The sequence below is a fragment of the Betta splendens genome, chromosome 21 (genome assembly GCF_900634795.4).
Source record: "Betta splendens chromosome 21, fBetSpl5.4, whole genome shotgun sequence".
NCBI classification, from domain to species: domain Eukaryota; kingdom Metazoa; phylum Chordata; class Actinopteri; order Anabantiformes; family Osphronemidae; genus Betta; species Betta splendens.
Genome location: NC_040899.1, coordinates 456,878 through 478,973, shown reverse-complemented (window position 1 = coordinate 478,973; position 22,096 = coordinate 456,878). Strand labels below are relative to the sequence as shown.

Below are 22,096 nucleotides of genomic sequence, written 5' to 3'. Positions count from 1 at the left end.
ACTACTGTACTTGTACATGCATGAAACTGTGTCAGTGGACATTTTACATTATACATACATGTTGTGTATTGGTTCATAAGCAATAATCAGGTGAAACAGCTCAATAGCAGACAAACCACTTTTAGCTTATTTCCTGATCAACAGGAAATGGGAAGAAAAACACCTCTCTAGATCTGCTAATAGAGCCCACTGAGCCCACTGGGTTGTTACCATGGAGGCAGTCACCCAGGAGAAAAGACTTCCGGTTTCGCTCCTTCAAACACAGGGTGTAACATTCTGTCAGTGAAGGAACTGCTTAGAGGCATCAGCCTAAAGCACAGGACCCAACAACTAGAAAGGCAGTGGCGTTCCAACAAAATAAATGTAAACTGCATGGCATGGAAGGACAGTCTAAAAATATATAAAGAAGCACTTTGTGCTGCTAGAAAAACACATTATTCCTTCTTAATTGAGGAAAACACGAACAGCCCCAGGTTTCTTTTCAGCACTGTAGCTAGGCTGTCATAGCTGTGTTGTGCCTACTATCCCTACTGATCCCCCCCACACAGATTCACAGCTCCGCGTCCCCCAACCCCTCACACCTCTCTTCATAAAAGAGGGAGATGGGCGCCCACATCCAGTCTGGTTCTGCTGGAGGTTTCTTCCTCGTTAGAGAGGGAGTTTTTCCTCTCCACTGTTGCTGTCAAATTAAATGCTTGCTGTATGTGGGATTTGTTGGGTTTAGTTGTGTGATGTCTTAAACCTTACTTTGTAAAGTGCCTTGAGATAACTTTGTTGTGATTTGGCGCTATATAAATAAAATTGAATTGAATAGATGTAAACAAACTCTTTAAATGGCTGAACCCCCGCAAAGCTTCAGGCCCGGACTGCTGATGGTGACCTCTGTGGAGTCCTTCCTGGGCACCATCATCTGCCAGGACCTCAAGTGGAAGGAGAATATCAGCTCTATCACAAAGAAGGCTCAGCAGTAGTAGCACATGTGTCCAGCTCATAGAGCGAAACACTGTGTCGTGCGCAAATCGTGAATCATACAGTTCCTGTATCAGTCACTGTCCGACGCGCCAAACAGTGTTTGTAAGGAAGCGCATGTCTCGGGATGCATCTGCCAAAAGGAATCCCTGAGCGTTTGCCGTTCATCGTCAAATTCATCTATAATTCATCTCATATTGGAAAATAAGGTGTCTTTTTTAATTTAATTTTATAAATGAAATAAGTGAAAGTGTATTAATAAAATAATTAATTAATTTTAATTTATAATAATAATTCAATTCAATTCAATTCAATTTTATTTATATAGCGCCAAATCACAACAAAGTTATTTCAAGGCACTTTACAAAGTAAGGTTTAAAACCTCACACAACTAAACCCAACAAATCCCACATACAGCAAGCATTTAATTTGACAGCAACAGTGGAGAGGAAAAACTCCCTCTCTAACGAGGAAGAAACCTCCAGCAGAACCAGACTGGATGTGGGCGGCCATCTGCCTCGACCGGTTGGGGTGAGAGGATAGAGAGATAGAAAAGCACAGCAACAGCAACAAGCAACAACAAGCAACAACAGAGCACAGGCAGGATGGTAGGACCAGGGACTGGATGCAGGCAGGATGGTTGGATCCGCAGCTGCCCATCACAGACACCAAACTTTGAGTCCAATGATACCTGTGGGTGAGGACAGAGAGGGAGAAAGAGTGGGGGTGGCGGGGGAGAGAGGAGAGAAGCACAACTACTGGACAGAAAGAGACAAGGTTAGTTAAACATTGGACAATGATGGGAGGTTATGGGACAGAGGAGGTAGAAGGAAACAGAGGAGCTCAGTGTATAAATTAAGTCCCCCAGCAGTCTATGTCTATTGCAGCTTAACTAAGAGATGGTTCCTGTGACTAACAATAATTGCCAGTGACCTGAACCATCTCTAACTATAAGCTTTATCAAAAAGGAAGGTTTTAAGCCTAATCTTAAAGGTGGAGAGTGTGTCAGCTTCTCGAACCTGAAGAGGGAGCTGGTTCCAGAGGAGAGGAGCTTGGTAGCTAAAAGCTCTGCCCCCTGTTCTACATTTAAACACTCTAGGAACCGTAAGTAGCCCAGCGCTCTGAGAACGAAGTGTTCTGCTGGGAGCATAAGGAACTATAAGGTCTTTACGATAAGAAGGAGCTTTATCATTGAGTACTTTGTATGTGAGTAGGAGAATTTTAAATTCTATCCTACATTTTACAGGCAGCCAGTGCAGAGAAGCTAATGTAGGAGAAATGTGATCTCTCTTTCTAAGTCCTGTCAGAACTCTGGCTGCAGCATTTTGAATGAGCTGTAGTTTTAAGGAGCTGTTAGGACATCCTATGAGTAAGGAGTTACAGTAGTCCAGCCTACAGGTAACAAATGCATGGATCAGTTTCTCTGCATCGCTCTGAGAGAGGATGCTTCTGCTTTTAACTATATTTCTAAGGTGGAAGTAGGCGGTTCTGGAGATTTGTTTAATGTATGATGTAAAAGAGAGATCCTGGTCAAACATGACACCAAGGTTCCTCACAGTAGAATCTGAAGCTAATGTTATGCCATCCAGGGTGGCTATCTGACTTAATAGTGTCTCTCTCAGATTTTTAGGCCCAACAATAAGAATCTCGGTTTTATCTGAGTTTAGTTGAAGGAAGTTTTGGGACATCCAGGATTTGATGTCTTTTAAACAACCCTGAATTTTGACTAGTTGATCTGTTTCATTTGGTTCCAAGGACATGTATAGCTGAGTATCATCTGCGTAAAAATGAAAATTAATAGAATGCTTTCTAAAAATCTCACCTAGAGGAGACATGTATAAGCTAAACAGAATTGGACCCAGCACAGAACCCTGTGGAACTCCATAGCTAATCCTTGTGCGTGTGGAGAATTTATCATTAACATGAACAAACTGGAATCTGTTCAACAAATAGGATTTAAACCATCCCAATGCTGTTCCATTAATCCCGATTCTATGTTCTAGTGTCTGTAATAGAATGTGATGATCAATTGTATCAAATGCAGCACTAAGATCTAACAGGACAAGGACAGAAACTAGACCATTATCCGAAGCTAATAGAAGATCATTAGTGACTCTAACCAGAGCTGTTTCTGTGCAATGATGTTTTCTAAATCCTGACTGAAAATCTTCATACAGGTTATTCCCACTAAGGTGGTCAGATAATTGTTTAGCCACGATTTTTTCCAGAATCTTGGAAATAAAGGGTAAATTTGAAATGGGCCTTTAGTTGGCTAGTTGTCCAGGGTCAAGGGTTGGTTTTTTCAATAGAGGTTTGACCACAGCCACCTTAAAAGCCTGTGGTACATAGCCTAGTTGTAAAGATTGGTTGATTTGATTTAATATGGATGAGCTGATTAAAGGTAGAACTTCTTTGAGTAATCTGGTTGGGATTGGATCTAAAAGACAAGTGGACGACTTGGAAGAGTTAATTATTGAGGTTAACTCCATATGAGTTATGGGGGAGAAGCTGTCTAGGTAAGACAGAGGATTTAATAAATTATTATTAATGAATAATAATAATAATAATAATAATAATAATAATAATAATAATAATAATAATAATAATAATAATAATAATAAAACCTTTAATGTAAAAAACTACTCTGGACCCTGGAAAACTAGCCAACTATAGGCCCATTTCAAATTTACCCTTTATCTTTAAGATTCTCAAATAAATTGTAGCTAGACAATTATCTGACCACCTGAGTGGGAATAACCTGTATGAAGATTTTTTGTCAGGATTTAGAAAACATCATAGCACAGAAACAGCTCTGGTTAGAGTCACTAATGATCTTCAGACGGTGGTCTAGTTTCTGTGCTTGTCTTGTTAGATCTTAGTGCTGCATTTGATACAATTGATCATAACATTCTATTACAGAGAGCATTAGCTTTGGGGTACCACGGGGTTCTGTGCTTGGTCTCCTCTAGGTGAGATTAACTAGAGTTCAACTAGTCAAAATTCATGACATGAAATCCTGGATGTCCCAACACATCTTTAAAGGTCGCTGCACATGGAAAATTCACTTTTTGGACATTGGTACTGTGATACACTCAAAATAGTGTGTCCACCTTTGTGGTAATTTAATTTATGCAAGCCAAATGACTTGTTCGTTTTAAAAAGAGTCGTGATGATTATGTCACACAGGATTTTCATATTTATTGTCTATTAGAACAATAAGCATGAGCAGCACTTCAGGTAGGAACCTTTGTAAACCAGAGCAGTTGCACCGCGGTTGGTTTAGGGGGAATCCTCCGCCCACCCTCAGATGCAGAGGATGAACTGAGCGCTCAGTGTCTTGATGGCTGCTACAACTTACCAGTGTTTTCCAGGTTAGTATTCAGTTGAAAACAACCAGAAACTACCTCTCAAGCCTTTATTTTGTGAGTCAATGGTAATTACGTTTGTTTAAGGTTACCTTTGGGGAGCTGTGCCAAGTTTTAGAGTTTGGAAAGTCGACGCGAACTCGACGACGGTAAATGCCGACAGGTGTGGCACTGCAGAGTATTGCGTACCTGAGCGTTGTCTTGCAGGAAGATTACTCTTGCAATGCGTAATGATTCAGCTCCTGTTCACTTACTAACATAGGGACAATCTTATAAACTTACTCTGCTCCACTTTTTGAGAATGTATATAAGTATATACTCCGCCAGGGGAACTGCACCACTGCCCCATAAGTGAGTCATGTCCACGCCATGGAAAGAACTCGTTTGGTGCATCAAAAAGAACTTGTATAAACTTTCAGAATACAAAGCTTATCAGTTTGCAAAATACATTGCTACTGGCTGTCAGGGGGCAGGCGACCCAGACCCCAACTGATGAGGAAGCATGTGTGGACTATATCCTCAGTTACATGCAGTCCGATACTTTACTGAAAACTGAAGATGAAGGTATGAGTCAGTTATTAACATTAAACGACCTGGTCCTTAATGTAATTGAAAATCAAAGTACAGATGTGGTCACAGGGGGGGTAACACCAGTGCATGACACCCTTGCTTTTACCCCACCAGTTAAGGCACCATATCACACTGCACAATCATCCCCAAACCCAGACACACTAGTAACACTTTCTACTACAGATACCAACACTGGCACCCAACATGCAGACCAGTTGACCATAACACATGATCAGCCAGGTAAGAAGACACAACACTTTAAGGATATAGCTGATACAGAACAGAGGGGTCGTCACGACATTCATAAGCCAACCCAATCCTTACCATCACCACACAGTGAACTGACTTTGCGCCATTAGGGTTGAGAAAGTTCTTGGTTGTTGGTTGTTCCAACCAGCATCGCAGCCTTTTCATGTTACAAGCAGAGCAAGAAAGGAGAACTTTATGGATTTGTTTTATTGTAAATGGACCGGTGCCGGCCACGCTGCCTAAAAAAATATTCGTCTGTGGACACCACTTCACCTCCGACTGCTTCGAAAATGAGGGTGCATTTAATGCTGGGATTGCGGCACAACTGAGGTTGAAAAAGGGCTCTGTTTCTACAATTTGTGATCCGCTTGCTACTTCTCCAACCGTAAGTACATGCTTGATAATTATTTCACAAATGTACTCCAGAGGTTTCTTTGTTTACAATGAGCAAGGAATGCTAATGACTAGCACAGTTGATGGTAACAGCCACAGCGGCGCAGCGGCATTCCAGAAACTTTATAGAACCTGCTATCATCAATGTTTGGAAAACCTGGCAGCATTCCATACTGCACCACCTAAGTCAGAAGGATCAAGTCATTCTTGGAGGTGATATGCGGGCTGACTCACCAGGTACAAAGTCACAAGATTCTCACTGCACTTAGTCAACATAATTATAGAGGTAATATAGTATTTTAGAATTATAGAGTAATTATAGAGTAATTATTATTTTCATTGTGATTTACCAGGACACTCAGCCAAATATGGTAGCTACAGCATGATGGATCTTCAGACAAGATGGTGGATTTGCAGTTGGTTCAGCTAAGTTGCTAGTCAGTGTTACAGCTTCAAACTGGTTGGTTATGCTGTATATAATTATGGGGGGGTGATAACATTGGTGTGCCAATTTGGTTTAGAGTGATGAAGTTGGTGGAAGCCACAATATGGAGAAAGAAGGACTATGCCATTTTAGTGCCATTTTAGCTTGGCTAAAATGGCACAGTATGGAGTCACACTGTATGGAGTCACACTGGATTCCATAGTGACAGACCGCCATCCACAAATAAATATCTGAGAGAGCAACAGATAACACAGTTCTATGATGTCATTAAGAAGGGTAAGTGTGTAAATCCACACATTCTCAGTATTTTTAATACTGGCTTTACTGCCAAGTTAAACCACTTAATATCCTGGTTAATAGGAATTACTAAGAAGTTGGAGCAAGCCTCAAAAACCAGAGACTGTCAAAAATTCCAGAAGTAGATCAGAGCTATAAAAATGAAAAAAAAAAAATCACATTTATTGGACTGCTGCCTCATCATTAACTGGACCTGAGAGAGTAGCCAAATGGTAGTCTCTCAAATCATGTCCAGGATGTCCACTCACATGACAATCCACTTTACTCAGAATGCGTTCATCCTATTCGGCAAATTACGGACAGACAAAAATGGATATCAGTAGGTAATTAAACTACAAAAATATTTTCCAATTTCCAAAACATTAGAGATATATAACATTTCACTGTCTTTTGCAAATATCTAACTTTCTTTGTTGTTCTAGCTTCTCCAGCTCTTCACATTTTGGAGAAAATCATGACAGATACAAGAATACTTGTACTTGAGGGTGGATCAGTCTGCTACTGAAGCTGCTCTCCAGGGCAGACAGTGAGTCCTCCAGTGGGTGAGAGTCCTGGTCCATGATGGATGTCAGTTTAGCCAGGACCCTTCTCTCACCCACCTCCTGCACCGTGTCCAGAGTGCAGCCCAGGACAGAGCTGGACTTCTTGATGATCCTGTCCAGTCTTTTCCTGTCCTTCACTGTGATGCTGCTGCTCCAGCAGACCACACCTACAGGATGGATGATGCCACCACAGAGTCATAGAAGGTCTTCAAGAGTGGCCCCCTCACTCCAAAAGACCACAGTCTCCTCAGCAGGTAGAGTCTGCTCTGACCCTTCCTGTACAGTGCATCCGTGTTATGAGTCCAGTCCAGTTTATTGTTCAGATGCACTCCCAGGTACTTGTAAGAGTCCACTCTCTCAATGTCCCTTCCCTGGATGTGCATCGGTGGTATGACAGCAGGCTGCTGTCTGCGGAAATCCACCACCCTCTCCTTTGTTTTCCCTGCATTGATCAGGAGGTGGTTCCGCTGGCACCAGTCCAGAAAGTTCTGAGTGAGTCCTCTGTACTCTACATCGTCATCATCGGTGATCAGTCCGACGATCGCAGAGTCGTCAGGGAACTTCTGCAGAACACAGCTGTCCGTGTTGTGTCTGAAGTAGGACGTATAGAGGGTGAAGAGGAAGGGGGCCAGTACAGTCCCCTGTGGGGCCCCCACACTGCAGGTCAGAGTGTCAGACACAGTCCCTGGCTCTCACAAACTGAGGCCTGTTTGTGAGATAGTCCATAATCCACTCTGTCAGATGAAGGTCAACACCAGCCTCCTCCAGTTTGTGTTTCAGAAGCACCGGCTGGATGGTGTTGAAAGCACTAGAGAAATCAAAAAACATGATCCTCACAGTGCTGCCGGGCTTCTCTAGGTGGGAAAGAGCTCGATGTAGGAGGAAGATGACGGCGTCATCTACTCCTATGCCTATGTGTCAGTAGGCGAACTGCAGCGGGTCCAGGTAGGTTCCCACCGGAGAGCGGAGGTGACCCAGGACCAGTCTTTTCAGTGTCTTCATCAGGTGTGATGTCAGAGCCACTGGCTTGAAGCTGCTGGGTTCTTTGGCGTGCGGTGTCTTGGGCACTGGTACCACACAGGAGGTCTTCCAGAGCTGTGGTACCACCCTCAGCTTGAGGCTCAGGTTGAAGACATGCTCCATAACTCCACACAGTTTGCCTGTTCAGGACTTTAGGAGTCTGGAGCTGATGCCGTCTGGTCCAGCTGCTTTCCTGGCCTTGATCTTCCTGAGCTCACTTCTTACCTGGGTGCTGGAGAAGGATAGGGGTTGAGGGAGTGTCTCAGTGTGGTGTGAAGTGAGGGGTTGAGGGAGTGTCTCAGTGTGGTGTGAAGTGAGGGGGTGTTGTTGGGATGAGTCACCAGTCGTCAGGGCTGAGGGTAGAGGGCTTTGTGTAAAGGTGTGAAGGGCTGTGGGGGGTGGTAATCCAGTGGTATGAGGTGACAAAAGGTTTGGAGGCAGCTGCTGGAAGGTGTGAGTGGACTGCTGTAACTGCTCCTCCATCTTCCTTCTGTAGCTGGACTTCCCCTCGCGGATTTTCCTCCTCAGCTCCTTCTGCACCCTCCTCAGCTCCTCCCTGTCCCCTGATTTAAATGCTCTCTTCTTCTCCTTTAGCAGAGCTTTAATATCAGAGGTGACCCACGGCTTGTTGTTGGTGAAACACCGAACCCGCCTGGAGGGAAGAGTGTTTTCACAGCAAAAGTTGATGTAATCCGTTACACAGTCTGTTATTGCGTTAATGTCCTCCCCATGTGGGTCGCAGAGCTCCGTCCACACAGTGGTGTTAAAACAGTCCCTGAGAGCCTCCTCGCTCTCACCTGTGTACTACAGGTTTATACACAGGCAGGAGATGCAGGATGTTGTGGTTAGCTCTGCCCAGCAGTGGGAGGGAGGATGCAGTGTAGGCCTCTTTGGTGTTGGCTTAGAATAAGCCCAGTGTTTTATTGTCTCTGGTGGGGCAGGTCACATACTGGGTGTATGTAGGCAGAGCAGCTGAAGGAGGTGCATGGTTAAAGTCCCCAGAGATCAGGAAGAGGGCCTGTGGGTGCTGTGTTTGCAGCCTGTTGGTGACTGAGAGCAGAGTCTCAGAAGCTGTGTCAGGGTGGGACGTACACAGCAATTATTATAACGTGTGTGAACTCCCGTGGCAGGTAGAATGGCCTCATGCCCACCGCTAACAGCTCAATGTCTCTGTTACACAGCTTCATTTTGACAGTGCAATGTCGTGGCTTACACCACCTGATGTTCACAAACACAGCAAGACCCCCTCCCTTCCTCTTACCGCTGTTCTCCGTTCTGTCCGCACGTAGCAGATGAAAATTGTCCAGTGCGACAGTCGAGTCCAGGATGAGTGACGTCAGCCAGGTCTCCGTGAACAGCAGGACGCTGCTCGTTCTGTACTCCAGCTGGTACCGTGTGAGCGCCGCGAGCTCGTCGATCTTGTTGGGGAGAGATCTCACGTTCCCCATGATGACGGAGGGGACAGCGGGCCTGAAGCGTCTCGTTTTCTCCCGTCGTAGTTTCACTTCACCAGCACCTCAGCGGTGATCTCGTGTCTGTCTCTGGGCAGAACTACGGCGCTGCGCAGCGCGATCAGCTGCTCCGCGGTTTAAACAATGCGCGCTCTGACCCCGACGCACATCGGAGCTTTAAAAAACAGCGTTTGTACTGCGCCAAACTTAGAAAAACTATATAAAAGCTGTGTACAGGTTGTGTACACTAATGCTACTAACAAAACACTAGAAAGGTAAACTTAAATAAGTGAAGAAAGTAATAAATAGAAGTAAGAGGACAGGAGCTGTTGTGAGTACACAGCCAGGATTACCTAAGCAGTCTCAGGTGTGCCTAATTGCAACAGTGCAGTAGGTGGAGGTGCTGCCGCCCCAACCATGAGTCCATGGGTTGTGACAAAAACTACAAGCGGTTACACCCTGTACATAAATGGCATAATGCTGGTAAAAGTTAGTCAGATGTTAGTGTTAGTAAGTGTTAGTGTTAGTGTTAAAAAAATAGAAATAGAAAGACTCTTTCTTAGTGTGAATTACTCCAAAGCAACTTTCTAAAGTGAAAACAGGAAACATTTCATCTATAAAAAACTAGTTGAGTTTTCAACAAATTACTGTAAAAACATGTAACAAAACAAAACATATTACTGTAGTCAAACATTATAAAAATGTGAAGCAGAAAGTATCATAGGTATCACTGTGAGGTCTTACTATGGCTCCTATGACAATTATATAAGACAGAATCATTTGGATCTTTGTGAAAATAATAAAACAGTAGCTGATGCATTTTTTAAGGAATTTGAATAAAATGAACATCAATAAACAACAGACTCCTGTTTACTGTAGATCAAAAACGTTTTGAAGGATCTAATCATTCATATTTTCAAACCTTAGCTTTGGAGGTTATAGCTATTAAATGGAGATTCCAAAGAGATTTTTATTTGTATTTCTTTTCTATTTCTTTTTTTTTGACTGATTGATAATGTGGCTTCTTCAACTTGCATTTGTGTCATTTGTCACAAATTCTTCAAGTCATGTATAGTCACAAAAAATAATCCCATAATCCCATGTAATGTTATATGGGAGAGATCTCTTCAAAATTAATACCCTTCTAAAAACTTAAATTAAGTGATTCTATTAAATGTTTTGTTTGTAAATTTAGCATCTCCAATATTCCAATATTTCTAGGAAAATCACGAATAGAATCAATGTTTTGTAAACCCTTTCGGAGGAAATAATCTGGCCACATAACACAAATTAACCCTGTAAAGTCAGAAATAACGTGAGTCAGAAATAACATGAATACTCTGCATTCACATTCAATAGGTCTCCGCCCACTCCCCCCGACTCAGGAGAAGCAGGGGGCAGCGGAAAAGGCACCCCAGAACCCTGCAACCCAGCTTGAACGTGAGTGTGTGGAACTAGAGTGCACTGAAAGTGGGGGACACCTCCAGGAGCAAGGCCACTGGCTGACGGGGTGACCCCCGGACAGTGTCCCCCCACCCTAAATGTCTTTTCTGCAGTTAAAACTGGGTGGTGATCTCTCCACCAGGGCCAGTGGGCGAGGCCTCAACTGACCTTACGCACAGGCCCCAGTGAAAGAGCCCACCCCCGGCCCTAAATGTAAAGTATGAGGAACTTTGCGAGATTACCAATTCTCTGAGGGGTCCAGCAGACAGAGCCATCAGAAGGAAGGAGCCCCCAGATTCCTGGACGAGTGTGTATGACTAATGCAATTAAAACTGCAGAGCATCCCACTTGGGAGGGACGAAACAACTTCCCGGTAGCCCCGGTCCCTTCTTCAGCAGGACGCCCCTGCAGACCTAAGTGGATGAATGTGGAGAAATGTAGTTGGGAAGCAGAGCAGCAGGGTCGGCAGAGCCAGGTTCCCGACTAGCTCTGCTACCCATCCCACCGCCCCCCACAACCCCCAGCCAGGAAGAGATAGACGAGACCGGAGTACTACTGCCCAGGCACCACACGCAGCGCAGCCAGAACCATCCTCACCCTTCTGTCACACTTACCTATTCTCTCGCTCAAGTATGCCCATGCTCGCCCCGTGTAAACAAAGAGATTTCAAAATTGAGCGCCAAGACCAGGCGACAGGCTGGGGAACCATACCTGGCTCGCCTGCTGAGACGTCTGGACTCCCTGCTGATACAAGCGACAAACGGCGGAGGAACTTGGACGTCAGCCATCCTGATTGGACCAACAATGGGACGGGCATGACCCAAAACGCAGTTATAAAAAGCTGTCGTGACCAAAGACTCGACCTTTGTTCTCTGCAGCCATTGCTCTCTCTGTCCCCTTTGTCCTCTGTAGACCCTTGCCCTCTCTCCCCGCTTGTTCTCTCCAGCCCTTGCTCTCTCTGTCCCCTTTGTTCTCTGCAGACCCTTGCTCTCTCTCTCTCTCTGCGCATACACATACAGTACATCCAGACAAATACACCATGCAATTAAGTTGTGATTTGCTGAGTTATTCAAGATATTGTTGATACTGGAGTTAATATTAGTTGTTTAATAAAGCGTTCATAATTTAATTGGTCATTGTCTGTGATTATTTGTGTATGGTTTTGCACCACTGGTTGAGTCGGCTGTGGTATGGAGTTCACCCTTCAACTAACTTAAATACAATTGAGATTGTATTGGCTATTCCAAATTGGTTATTGGTCCCTGGTAACAGGGTGGTGCCCTGTAAATTAATAATTAATTCCGTTAATAATTATTAATGAACAATAATTAAGAGTTTCATTTACCGAACTATAGACCTTTCTCATATATAGTTAGATATTTGTGAATTTAAAATATAAACATATTTGGTATTTCCACTCAGGAGCCATAAATCTATAAGTCCAAATGGTTTTTAAAAAAGTGCCTTAACCTAATGTGAAAGAATTTTGCTTGTTTAATCACACTGTATATGCGATGTCGTAGAGATGTAAGAATGGAACCAGACACAATGAGCACAATGCAGCTTGTAGTGCTGAAATCATGCTTTATTAAGTCAGTAATGCATAAACTCAAGGAGGATCAAATATAGTTCTACAGCAGCAGATCAATCACATCAAAGTGCAGGGAAACCATTCACAGGAGTCTCTGTGCTTAATCTAGTCCCTGACTAGTGACAAGGTGAAAGGACTAAAAGCTACAAACACTCAAATACAAACGCGTTATCTAACTAACCTCCAAGAGATGGCGCTGTGTCTGCACAGCAGAGCCAGCCTTGACTTGGTTCTTAGGCCAGGAGATGTTCATTTCTAAAAGCCAAGTGGGTCATCATGTGCAGATCCAGCGCTCCTTGTGTAAATGATCTAAATGCTGAGAGCGCAGGCCGCTTGCACTCAGGTCATCAAATCGCAGTGGTATGACGCAGTCAGTCTGAGTACAAGGCCAGTTCATGCTGCTTACATGAGGGTGATGCACGCAGCACTCAGGGCCTTGTTCTCATGGTACAACTCGCAGGAAACCGTAATATGACACGCATATGTGTCCACAAAAGTTCTTTGTCTTTCGGTTTATGGTTGGTGACGTCAGCAGGGAGCCTCTCTACCTGCTGAGGCAATCTTAAGACTTCAACACATGGTTGAGGCACAGAGTTTAGTTTCTGGGTTTAACAGGGTATTCGTTTCTAACAGAACTTTCTCCTGTTAAACCACATTTAGTTTCATTTAGTTTTCAGTTATTATTATCGTCATAAATAACAATTCATAAAATTTCCCATAACCGTTCAGTTCGGCTATATACATTATGTACATGTCACAGAAAAGTGGTTCCTAAGTCCAATATGGCACATTTTATAACAACTTCAGACTTGAGTGTAGTTTGGCATAAATTAATGTCAAGTTTGGTACAAAAATAGTTCATATTTACAAGAACAGAAATCAGTTGCTTACCATGTAAATTATTGAAGCTAATTCACTAAATAAAAAGGTTCTGGATGAGGGAAATGAGAATTAGAACTGGACTTCTCTCTTTTTTACATAGACCGAATGTGAACACAGACAGTGGCAGAGTCAATGCCAAACTCGTTGGACAATCGTAGGGTATATGCTCCAGCATCGTCCTCCTTCACTGCGGAGATCAGGAGGGTGGAGAGGTCAGTCGTGTTTTTCACATGGTACCGCCCATCCCCGTTGAGTAGAGTTTGTCCGGAGTGAATCCACTGCACAGTGGGAGGAGGATCTCCGGAGAACACCCCTGCCACAGTCAGGGACTTCCCTGGTTCAATGCTGACATCTTGCGGAAGAGTTTCAATCTTTGGTGGTTTGCCTGTTAAGAAACGACAGGAACGAGGTCAGTGAGGTTTGCATTTATCTTTTAAAGGTTCAGTCTTTACCTTCAGTTTCAGATGTGAGAGGAACAAGCAGGACTTCACTCATCCCCTTATTTCTACTTTAAAATGCAGCTTACCTCTTCTTCGCCCTGTGGTGAGCAAGGAGGAGGTCTCAGCATGCGAGTGAGCAGACATTTCCATCATTTGGCTGCTGGAGCTCATAGAAACCAGTGACTCAGCCTTCATTGCAGACATGCTAGTCACAGACATGCTCTCAAGCTGAAACTTGCCAGCATCAGATCGGGAGCTGCTGCTGTAACTGCTGGCCTCCATGCGAACCGATGAGGCTGAGAAACCTTTCTGCATGACAGCAGCAGCATCAGTAGGAGCCCTTTGCCCCAACATAATCAGTTTGTTTGGTTCTTCAACAAGAGCTGTAGGGATGCAAATAACAAGCACATGGCTCATGTCGCACTGTTTACAAGATAGGGCCATCACTTCTTATTTTTTCAAAGCTTGATTTCAAATCAAGCTTTGAAAAAAATAAATGCTTGGTTTTTCCCTTGTGACCTCTCAGTAAACTGACCCAGTATCTTTCTTTTCTTTCTTGTACCAGGAAGCGGTGGGTGTGGTGCGTAGCATTAGAAGTTCTATTTATTTGAAAATAAATTGTGTGTCGACTCAAACATTGCTGGAATGTGTCTTAGGAACTAGTGACAGACAAATGACAGGTAATTGCAGGGTCAGTGGAAGCTGGGATAGGCCTCTGCCTTTGATTGTCATTACTGTGGCAGTTTCAGATGCTAAAGCTAATACCAACCTGAGGCATAGGTGTGTAGCATGCAGTCAAACTTACTGAGGACGTTGAAGGATGAGGTTCCAGAAACCACTTCCTGTTTAAGAACTTCCGCAGAGAACGGATCTTGTGCTTTGGGACTTGTGTCTGAAACAAACGTTTGTGTATATTAAATAAAGCCTATAAAGGCTTGTTGCTGCAGTTGAAGTAATAAAAAAGATGCTGCATCTCACCTCGTACAGTGACAGTGCAAATTGTTGACACTGTTCCGACACTGTTGGTAGCAGTGCACCGGTACACACCAGAGTCAGACACGCCTGATTCATAGATCTCCAGATGAGCTGACCCGTCCTCCTCAAAGATTTCATACCTCCCACCCTGAGAAAGTTCCTGTTGGACAGACACACATGGACATATTTTACTATGTTCTACTATGTACCCTCTGTTTTTTCTTTTTTTTACTTCAATAATTGAAAATTATAGCTTGAGTAAATATGCTCCATTTTTTTACCTTTCCATCCTTCATCCACGAAATTGTGGGTTTGGGTTCTCCTGTTACCTTAACTGACAGCTTGACAATAGAGTCAGTGGTTAAACTGACATCGCTCAGATTAACAGAGAAGGAAGGCTTCTTTTCATCAGTTGGAGAAATGACTCTCTTTGGTGATTTAGTAATGTGATCTTTCTCAGATACAGTTGGAGATTTGAGAGTAGGAGACTTTGGTGTTGGTGATTTTGGTGAGACTGGAGACTTGACTCTCTGAGGGGACTTGATCAGCACAGGCGATTTCACTCTCTGTGGGGATTTGACTGGTTCAGGAGACTTTGCCTCTGGGGAGGTGACTCTGGCAGGGGGGATTAACTTTTCCAAAATGTCACCCTTGCAGATGGTCAGAGTAAAATGAGCTTCCTGTTTGCCTCCAGCATTTTCTACAAGCAGAGTGTAGCTGCCTGCATCTGACATTTCTACTGCAGAGATTTCAAAAGAGGAGCTGTACTGAGTAGAAACGATGTGGTGACGAGCAGAAGAACCAACAACTGCTCCTTCATGCATCCAGATGATGGAAGGTGTTGGTTCACCATCCACATCGCATCCAAATCTGGCAAGATCTCCTTCCTTTACAGTCAGGGACTGTGGTTTGGTAACAATCTTAGCAGGAACAATGGCAGTGGTGGTCTCTGTATCTAGCTCAGCTCCAGTTTTAGAGGAGGAGACATGATATACCTCCGTTCTGGTCATTTCTGGTACATGACAGGATGGGGGCTCCTCGTCCCTGCGGAGTGAAGGTAAAGCAGCATATTCTGCTCCAGTTACATCCAGTGTGGCATAGTCCGATGTCTCGCCTTTGTCATTCTTACAGAACACACGATAAGTTCCAGCATCTTCCGTCACACAGTCGTTAATCGCAAGTGTCAAAACTCCACTGATGTTGGTCATAAGGTATTTGCTGCTCTGATAAATCTCTTTCCCATTGTGTGTCCATGTGACTTCAGCCTCAGGCTTGGCTTGGACATTCAGGGTAAATTTTGTGTTGGAACCATAGGGGACACGATGAGATCGCATCCTGATAGTGATGCGTGGGGCACAATCAAGGCTGAAGGCAGCCTTTGTCACCACCTCCAGCCTTGTCTCCACTGATCTTCTCTCTGATCTCAGAGCCTGTTTCCTCTCTTCATACCTAGATGCAAAGTCAATTTTAGGAAGGACCACGTCTGTCTTCACAGGTTTTACAGGGGTAGGTGATATCCGTGGATCAGTCATTGGTACTTTTTTGATAGGTTTAGGAAAATATTCTGAGGTAAAAGTTGTTAAAAGCTCAGATTCAATTTCCTCAGATATTGTTGCAACAGCGACTGTTGTTTCCTTTTTTGAGGTTCGCATTTTCTCCTCAAATTCCATGCGTTTGAGTTCACTCTTGTAGGAAGTGATTCTCTGAGCAGTTGTGTGTGGCTGCAGCAGCTCCTGGTCTTCCTTCTCTTCATACACTCTCTGCTTCTGTCTTGGGGGGTTGTATGTGGCTTTGTCATGACGCTGGCGGAGATCAACAAAACTTGGGCCAGCTTCAAATTTAGAAGGAATTCGGTAGAAATCGTATTTGTGGACGCCTTCTCCTTCTTCATCATGAGCTTGGACTTTTCTAGGGGATGAGGTACGAAGGGAAGACAGCTCAAAGCGAACTGGGCTGAGGCTCGGTGGAGAGGCTGAGTAGCCAAGCTCCAGCTCTTGCTCTAGACGAAGCCTCTCCTCTTCAGTTCGCTTCATGGACAGGTACTCATTCACAGGGAGCAGCAGTTCCTCATCTGATAGATCACCCAGGGACCTCCTCCTCATCCTGTGGTAGGCGTCCATCTCTGGCGATGGAGTGCGGTGCCTTGCAGGCCTCACAGTCTCCAGGTCATCCTGTGTCATGGACGAAATGCGCCACTTTGGCTTATACTGGTCCTTGATTCTGATAGGCACCTCATAGAACTGCTCCCACCTTGAGAGGCGAATACGTTTCAATCGTTTCTGCTTTATTCTTTCCATAGGCTCTGGGAACTCATACTGATCTCGCAGCTTTTTGTACCATTTCATGTCTGAAAGTGGCTTAAAGTGCTTTATCTCCACATCCTCCTGAAGAGCAGCTGGGTTAATGACACGAGGCGTGGGTACGACATAGGGCATACGTAGTCTCTTCTCATCTGCACGCTTCTTCTTTTCCTCCTGTTCTTTCTGTATCTCAGCTGCAGTCTTTTCGCCCTTCTTGCTTATCACAGCAGGTTTGAACATGGTTGCTGCCTCTCTGATGGCTTGTACTGCCGTAGGTGGTAAAGGTGTAACAACAGTGCCGGCCATAATCTGGGAGAGCCTCACCTTTTTGTCTAATTCTTCTTTTCCAGAAACTCTGTCCTTCTCTTTTTCACTCTCATATTCCTTCTTCACATGAGTGACACGCTCTACTTTGAGTGTAGCCTGGCAACTGGCAGATCCAGCAGAGTTAGTAGCGGTAACTCTGTATACACCAGAGTCCTCAGGGAGTGTGTCTTTAACATGAAGGATGAAGTAATCCAGACCTTCACGAACAAGTTCTATAGATGGTCCAAAGGCTAAAGGTGTGCCATCTTTTTCCCACTTCAAGGAGGGATGGCCAGATACTCGAAACTCAAAGCGTACATTCTGGCCTTCTCTGCACTCGACATTAGCAAGCAAGCGTTTGAACATGGGCCTTAAAGTGAGGTCTGCTGGTTTAGGGCGAGGAACAACAGTGAGACGAGCCTTGCAGGTATCATCGCCATACCTGTTGCGGGCAACAACACTGTATTCAGCATCATCGTCTTTTTCCAGGTTGTGGATTATCATCTGGTACAGACCCTTGTCACTGATGAAGGTGTATTTTCTATCATCCTGTCCAGGGATAAGCTTCTGTCCAGATTTATGCCAGATGACACGAGGCTCAGGGTGAACAGTGATGGTGACAGCAAGGCGCACATTTTCACCTATGTAGGCGATGCAGTTGACCAGTGGGAGGGTGAACTCTGGTGGTTTCTGAAGCATCCTAGCAGTGTCCACTCTGCGCTTTGTTTTCTTGACCACACGTGTGGTGAAGAAGTCACGGTATGACCGGACACTGTTGAGAAACAGCTCTGCATAGGCGCTGTCCTCCCCGTACTCATTCACAACCTTGCATCTGTAAGTGCCATCATCTGCTCTTGTGACTTTGTGAATGGTGACTAAAGCCAGACCATCCTCATACTCGCATTCATATTTGTCACCCACTTCAAGTTGCCTTACGCCACAGTACCAAGTAACTTCAGTAGTACTATCATAGTTGTCAACATTGCAGATGAATTTGACATCGTCTCCCTCATTCGCAACTGCATGAGCAATTTGACCTGCAACAGGACCATGCTCAAATGGCGCAATCTTCACTTTTGCAACAAAAACACCACGCTGGGATCTGATGGCACCTCCACTGGCCACACGAGCTGCAGAGACAACAGTGTTCCACTCTTTCCTAATCATGGCCTGGTAGTATCGCTTATGTCTGCCTGTTGGGATTGCTCTGGTGCTGATATCCTCTGTAGGCTTGGTCAGCCAAGGATGTGCCAGAGCCTCGGCAGCTGTCATACGATGCTTGCGTTCCTTTGTCATTAGCCGGTCCGTGAAGTCTAAAGCCTCAACACTAACCTGCTTAAAGGACTCGTCATCGTAGCTGTAAGCTGCAGTGGAAATATTATCAATCATTTGTTGATTGGTTTCAGCTGTAAAGGGATTGAGTCCACTGAGGAGTACATAGGCAAGTACACCAACAGACCACATGTCAGTGACTGTGCTTACCATGTCACATTGGTGAATCTCAGGGGCCGCATATTCTGCAGTGGTATACTGAATCTTGATCTGATCTCCAGGAGTTAGATGCCTGGCCTGGCCTAACTCAATAATCTTGACATTAGAGCTAGTTCTAGTAGTGTAAACAATGTTTTCTGGTCTGATATCAAGGTGCCCATAGCTCTGAGCATGCAGGAACTCAAGAGCTGAGCAAATCTGCCTTATGTAGTTGGCAATCTCACGCTCATTAAACTCAAACTCAGCTGTGGTTAGACGCTCAAAGATGTCAGCACCAGATATAAAGTCATAGATCATAACCAGTTCCTCTGGGCTGTCAAATGACTCATGGAGAAGGAGGTAATTGGTGTGTTTTGCCAAGTTCAGTGTTGCAATTTCTTTTTTGACTATTGCTTGATCAGAACCTCTTACTTTGACAAATTTGGCCATGAAAGTGTTTTCAGAGCTGATGTCAACACAGCGGTGAACAATGCCAAACTGACCTCTACCCAACTCTTCTGCAATGGTATATTTGTTGTGTAGATTCTTAGCATCTGAGTGTGGAGCCTTGCCCTTTGGTACACGTCCCGTATCTTCAACCTCCCTGTCATATAGAAGAACCCTGGATTTGTCCTCCTTTGTCATTACAGGTCCGCTGGTCTCAGATGGAGCACTCTGTCCAAACTTGTTCTCTGCAATGACCCTGAACTGATAGCTGGTTCCTCCAAAAAGATTGACAACAGTGTAGTGGGTGTCACGAGACTGGGCAACTCGCTGCCACCTTTCGGCAGTGGTGGGGCACTTTTCAATAATATAGCTAATGACTCTGCTGCCACCATCATTTGCTGGAGCCACCCAGTTCAGTGACACACAGTCTCGTGAAACATCACTGGCTTTGACACCACGTGGAGGATCAGGAACATCAGCAACATCCAGCTCCACTGTCTGCTGGTCAATACCAAATCTGTTCTTGGCACAGACAATGTAAAAGCCAGCATCCTTCTTCTCCACTCCATTGGGGAATACCAAAGAAGTGAATGATCTGGTGACAATGACCTGGTAGTGACCATTGCTGTCAATGAGATCTTGTCCTTTCTGCCATGTAATGACAGGATCTGGTTTGCCACTGAAAGGAATTTTGATGTTAACCACTTCTCCACGCAGGGCAGGGATGGCCTCTTTGTCCTTAAGGTTCTTTGACAGGTGGATCTTAGCAGGGACTAGAATGAAAAAAGCAGATGTTTAGGAGCATGTCTTTATTGGTATTGGTTTAATAATAAATGCATGCGCTTACTTTCAACATCCAGAGACACTGTAGCACAGATAGAGCCTCCCTGGTTAGTGGCTCTGATCTGGTAAACGGTGGAGTCTTCCTCATCTGCCTCAGTGATGACCAACTGGTGATAACCTCCCTTAAACTCCTGTATCTTGATCTTCTGTCCATCAGAATGGATCTCCTTTCCTCGTCTGAACCATTTGATCACAGGCTTGGGTTGTCCTATGATCTTGCAGACAAGGGTAGCGTTGCTTTTGTATTTCACACTCATGTTTCTCAGCTCCTCTTTAAAGGCAGGAGCACGGATCTCAACAGATGTTGCTGGGACAATGGGAGCAGTCTCATCACTGTAGTCACTTTCTCCTCCCAGATTCTCACATTTCACACGGAAGATGCATTCAGCGCCCTCGGTCAGGCGCTTCACAGAGTACACAGTTTGCTTAATCTCGTCTGTGGTCACTGGAGTCCAGTTGGCCCATTCCTTCTTGTCTTTCTTTTGCTTCTTCTCGAGGCAATAGCTCTTGATCTTGGAGCCACCATCACTGAGTGGAGGTTTCCAGGATACCACGCAAGAATCTTTGGTGATTCCAGAAACAACTGGTGACAGAGGCGGCGATGGTTTTTCTGTAGGCAGGAATATCAAATTCTGTTTGTTCGTTGGCTTTTGACTTTAATATCTAATTAAGTTGTTCCTATTTCATTAAGTGTTCACAGTCTTGACATTACTTGTCAACTTGACATTTTATATATTATCCACAAAAATCAAAACTTATGAAGTACTTTGAAACATGAATTGAGTCTGAAGAAAACGTACCTAGTTGACTCTTGATGAGAATAGGTGACGTGAGCCTCAGTGGTTCACTGCTGCCATAGCGATTCTGAGCGTACACTTGGAAGAAGTAACCAGCACTGTCAACAAGGTTGGGAACACGGCAAGATGTTCCATTGATGGAGGATGACACCAGCTCCCACTCTGCTCCCTCCTTGTCTTCACGCTTCTCCACTATATAGTTTGTGATCATGCAGCCTCCATCATCCTTGGGGGGCTTCCAGCTGATGATGACAGAGTTCTTCAGGAGAGCATCCAAGACAATGGGACCCTGAGGCATGTCAGGCTTGTCTGGAAAAAGAGGGAATACAGTTATCCCACACATGTTTGACAGGACTTGCTCTAATGAAAGTTAAATGTACAAACCATAGATTTCAACGGTGAATGCTGTGTCAGCTCTGCCAAAGTGGTTGTGTAGTCTAATCCTGTATTTGCCTCCATGTATTCTGCGCTGCACATTCTTGATGACCAGATGTGTATAGTGCTCAGTGGTCTCAATGCTGATCTCCTCTGTGTTCTCCAGAGTCTTTGCCTCATGCAGCCACATAATCTTTGGTTCAGGGCGGCTGATGTAGACGGCGTGGATGCGCAGAGTGGTTCCCAAACCAGCATAGTAGGTGTCCTTCAGAGGGTAGTTAGGGTGGAAGGATGGAGCAGCTTCCAAGACCAGGGTCCCTGTGGTTTCAGCTTCTCCAGCATCATTAATAGCCTTACACGTGTACTCGCCTTCATCCTCCTGCTGGTCAGTCATGATGGACAGTGAGTGGTTACGACCATCAGAGCTCATTTCATACTTTCGAGCCTGAACAATCTCCTTGCCCGCATGATACCACTTGATTTCAGGAACTGGTCTGCCGATAATCTGGCACTTCATGACGGCAGGCTGACCAAGCTTAGCAGTTACTTCATCCATTTCCTTTCTCAGGCTTGGCTTAGCTTCCACTGGAAATAAAAGGCAAGGAGAAAACTTAAAGGAAGACTTCACCGATTTTCACAGGGTGCCAAAACGATCTTGGGTAGTATTTAAGAATGAAGGGACACTCAAATTGCTCCATATTTTCTATGCAGAGAAATTGTCATTTATTCCTCTGCAAAAAGCCTCTAAAACAGCCCAGATGCCCTTTTGCATTGGGCTCACAGACTACAACTAGTGCTCTAAATGATAATTTTTCTGCATAAAAATTATGGAGTGTCCCTTCATTCTTATACCCGAGATTGTTTTGGTCAACCCCCACTGAAACTCAGTTAAGTTTTCTTTCAAGGAAATGTCAGTGTATCAACAT

The 22,096-nt window shown here is 44.5% G+C and overlaps 1 protein-coding gene across 22 annotated transcripts in view; it reads right to left on the bottom strand.

The window, feature by feature from the left end:
• Nucleotides 1-12,308: 12,308 nt before the first annotated feature.
• Nucleotides 12,309-22,096, bottom strand: part of ttn.1 (titin, tandem duplicate 1) — a 173,208-nt gene continuing 163,420 nt past the window's right edge. For 17 of the 22 annotated variants that reach the window (XM_041068717.2, XM_041068724.2, XM_029137520.3 and 14 more), the window contains 8 exons: nucleotides 21,180-21,755; nucleotides 20,799-21,104; nucleotides 20,003-20,608; nucleotides 14,914-19,928; nucleotides 14,636-14,792; nucleotides 14,463-14,549; nucleotides 13,744-14,040; nucleotides 12,309-13,602 (listed from right to left, as the gene is read on the bottom strand). In XM_041068717.2, the coding sequence (XP_040924651.1) occupies nucleotides 13,310-13,602; nucleotides 13,744-14,040; nucleotides 14,463-14,549; nucleotides 14,636-14,792; nucleotides 14,914-19,928; nucleotides 20,003-20,608; nucleotides 20,799-21,104; nucleotides 21,180-21,755 (7,337 nt within the window). In that variant the 3' untranslated portion in view covers nucleotides 12,309-13,309. Of the gene's footprint in view, nucleotides 13,603-13,669; nucleotides 14,041-14,462; nucleotides 14,550-14,635; nucleotides 14,793-14,913; nucleotides 19,929-20,002; nucleotides 20,609-20,798; nucleotides 21,105-21,179; nucleotides 21,756-22,096 lie in introns of all 22 variants that reach the window. The other 5 variants (XM_055504775.1, XM_055504777.1, XM_041068719.2 and 2 more) reach the window with 5 other exon arrangements.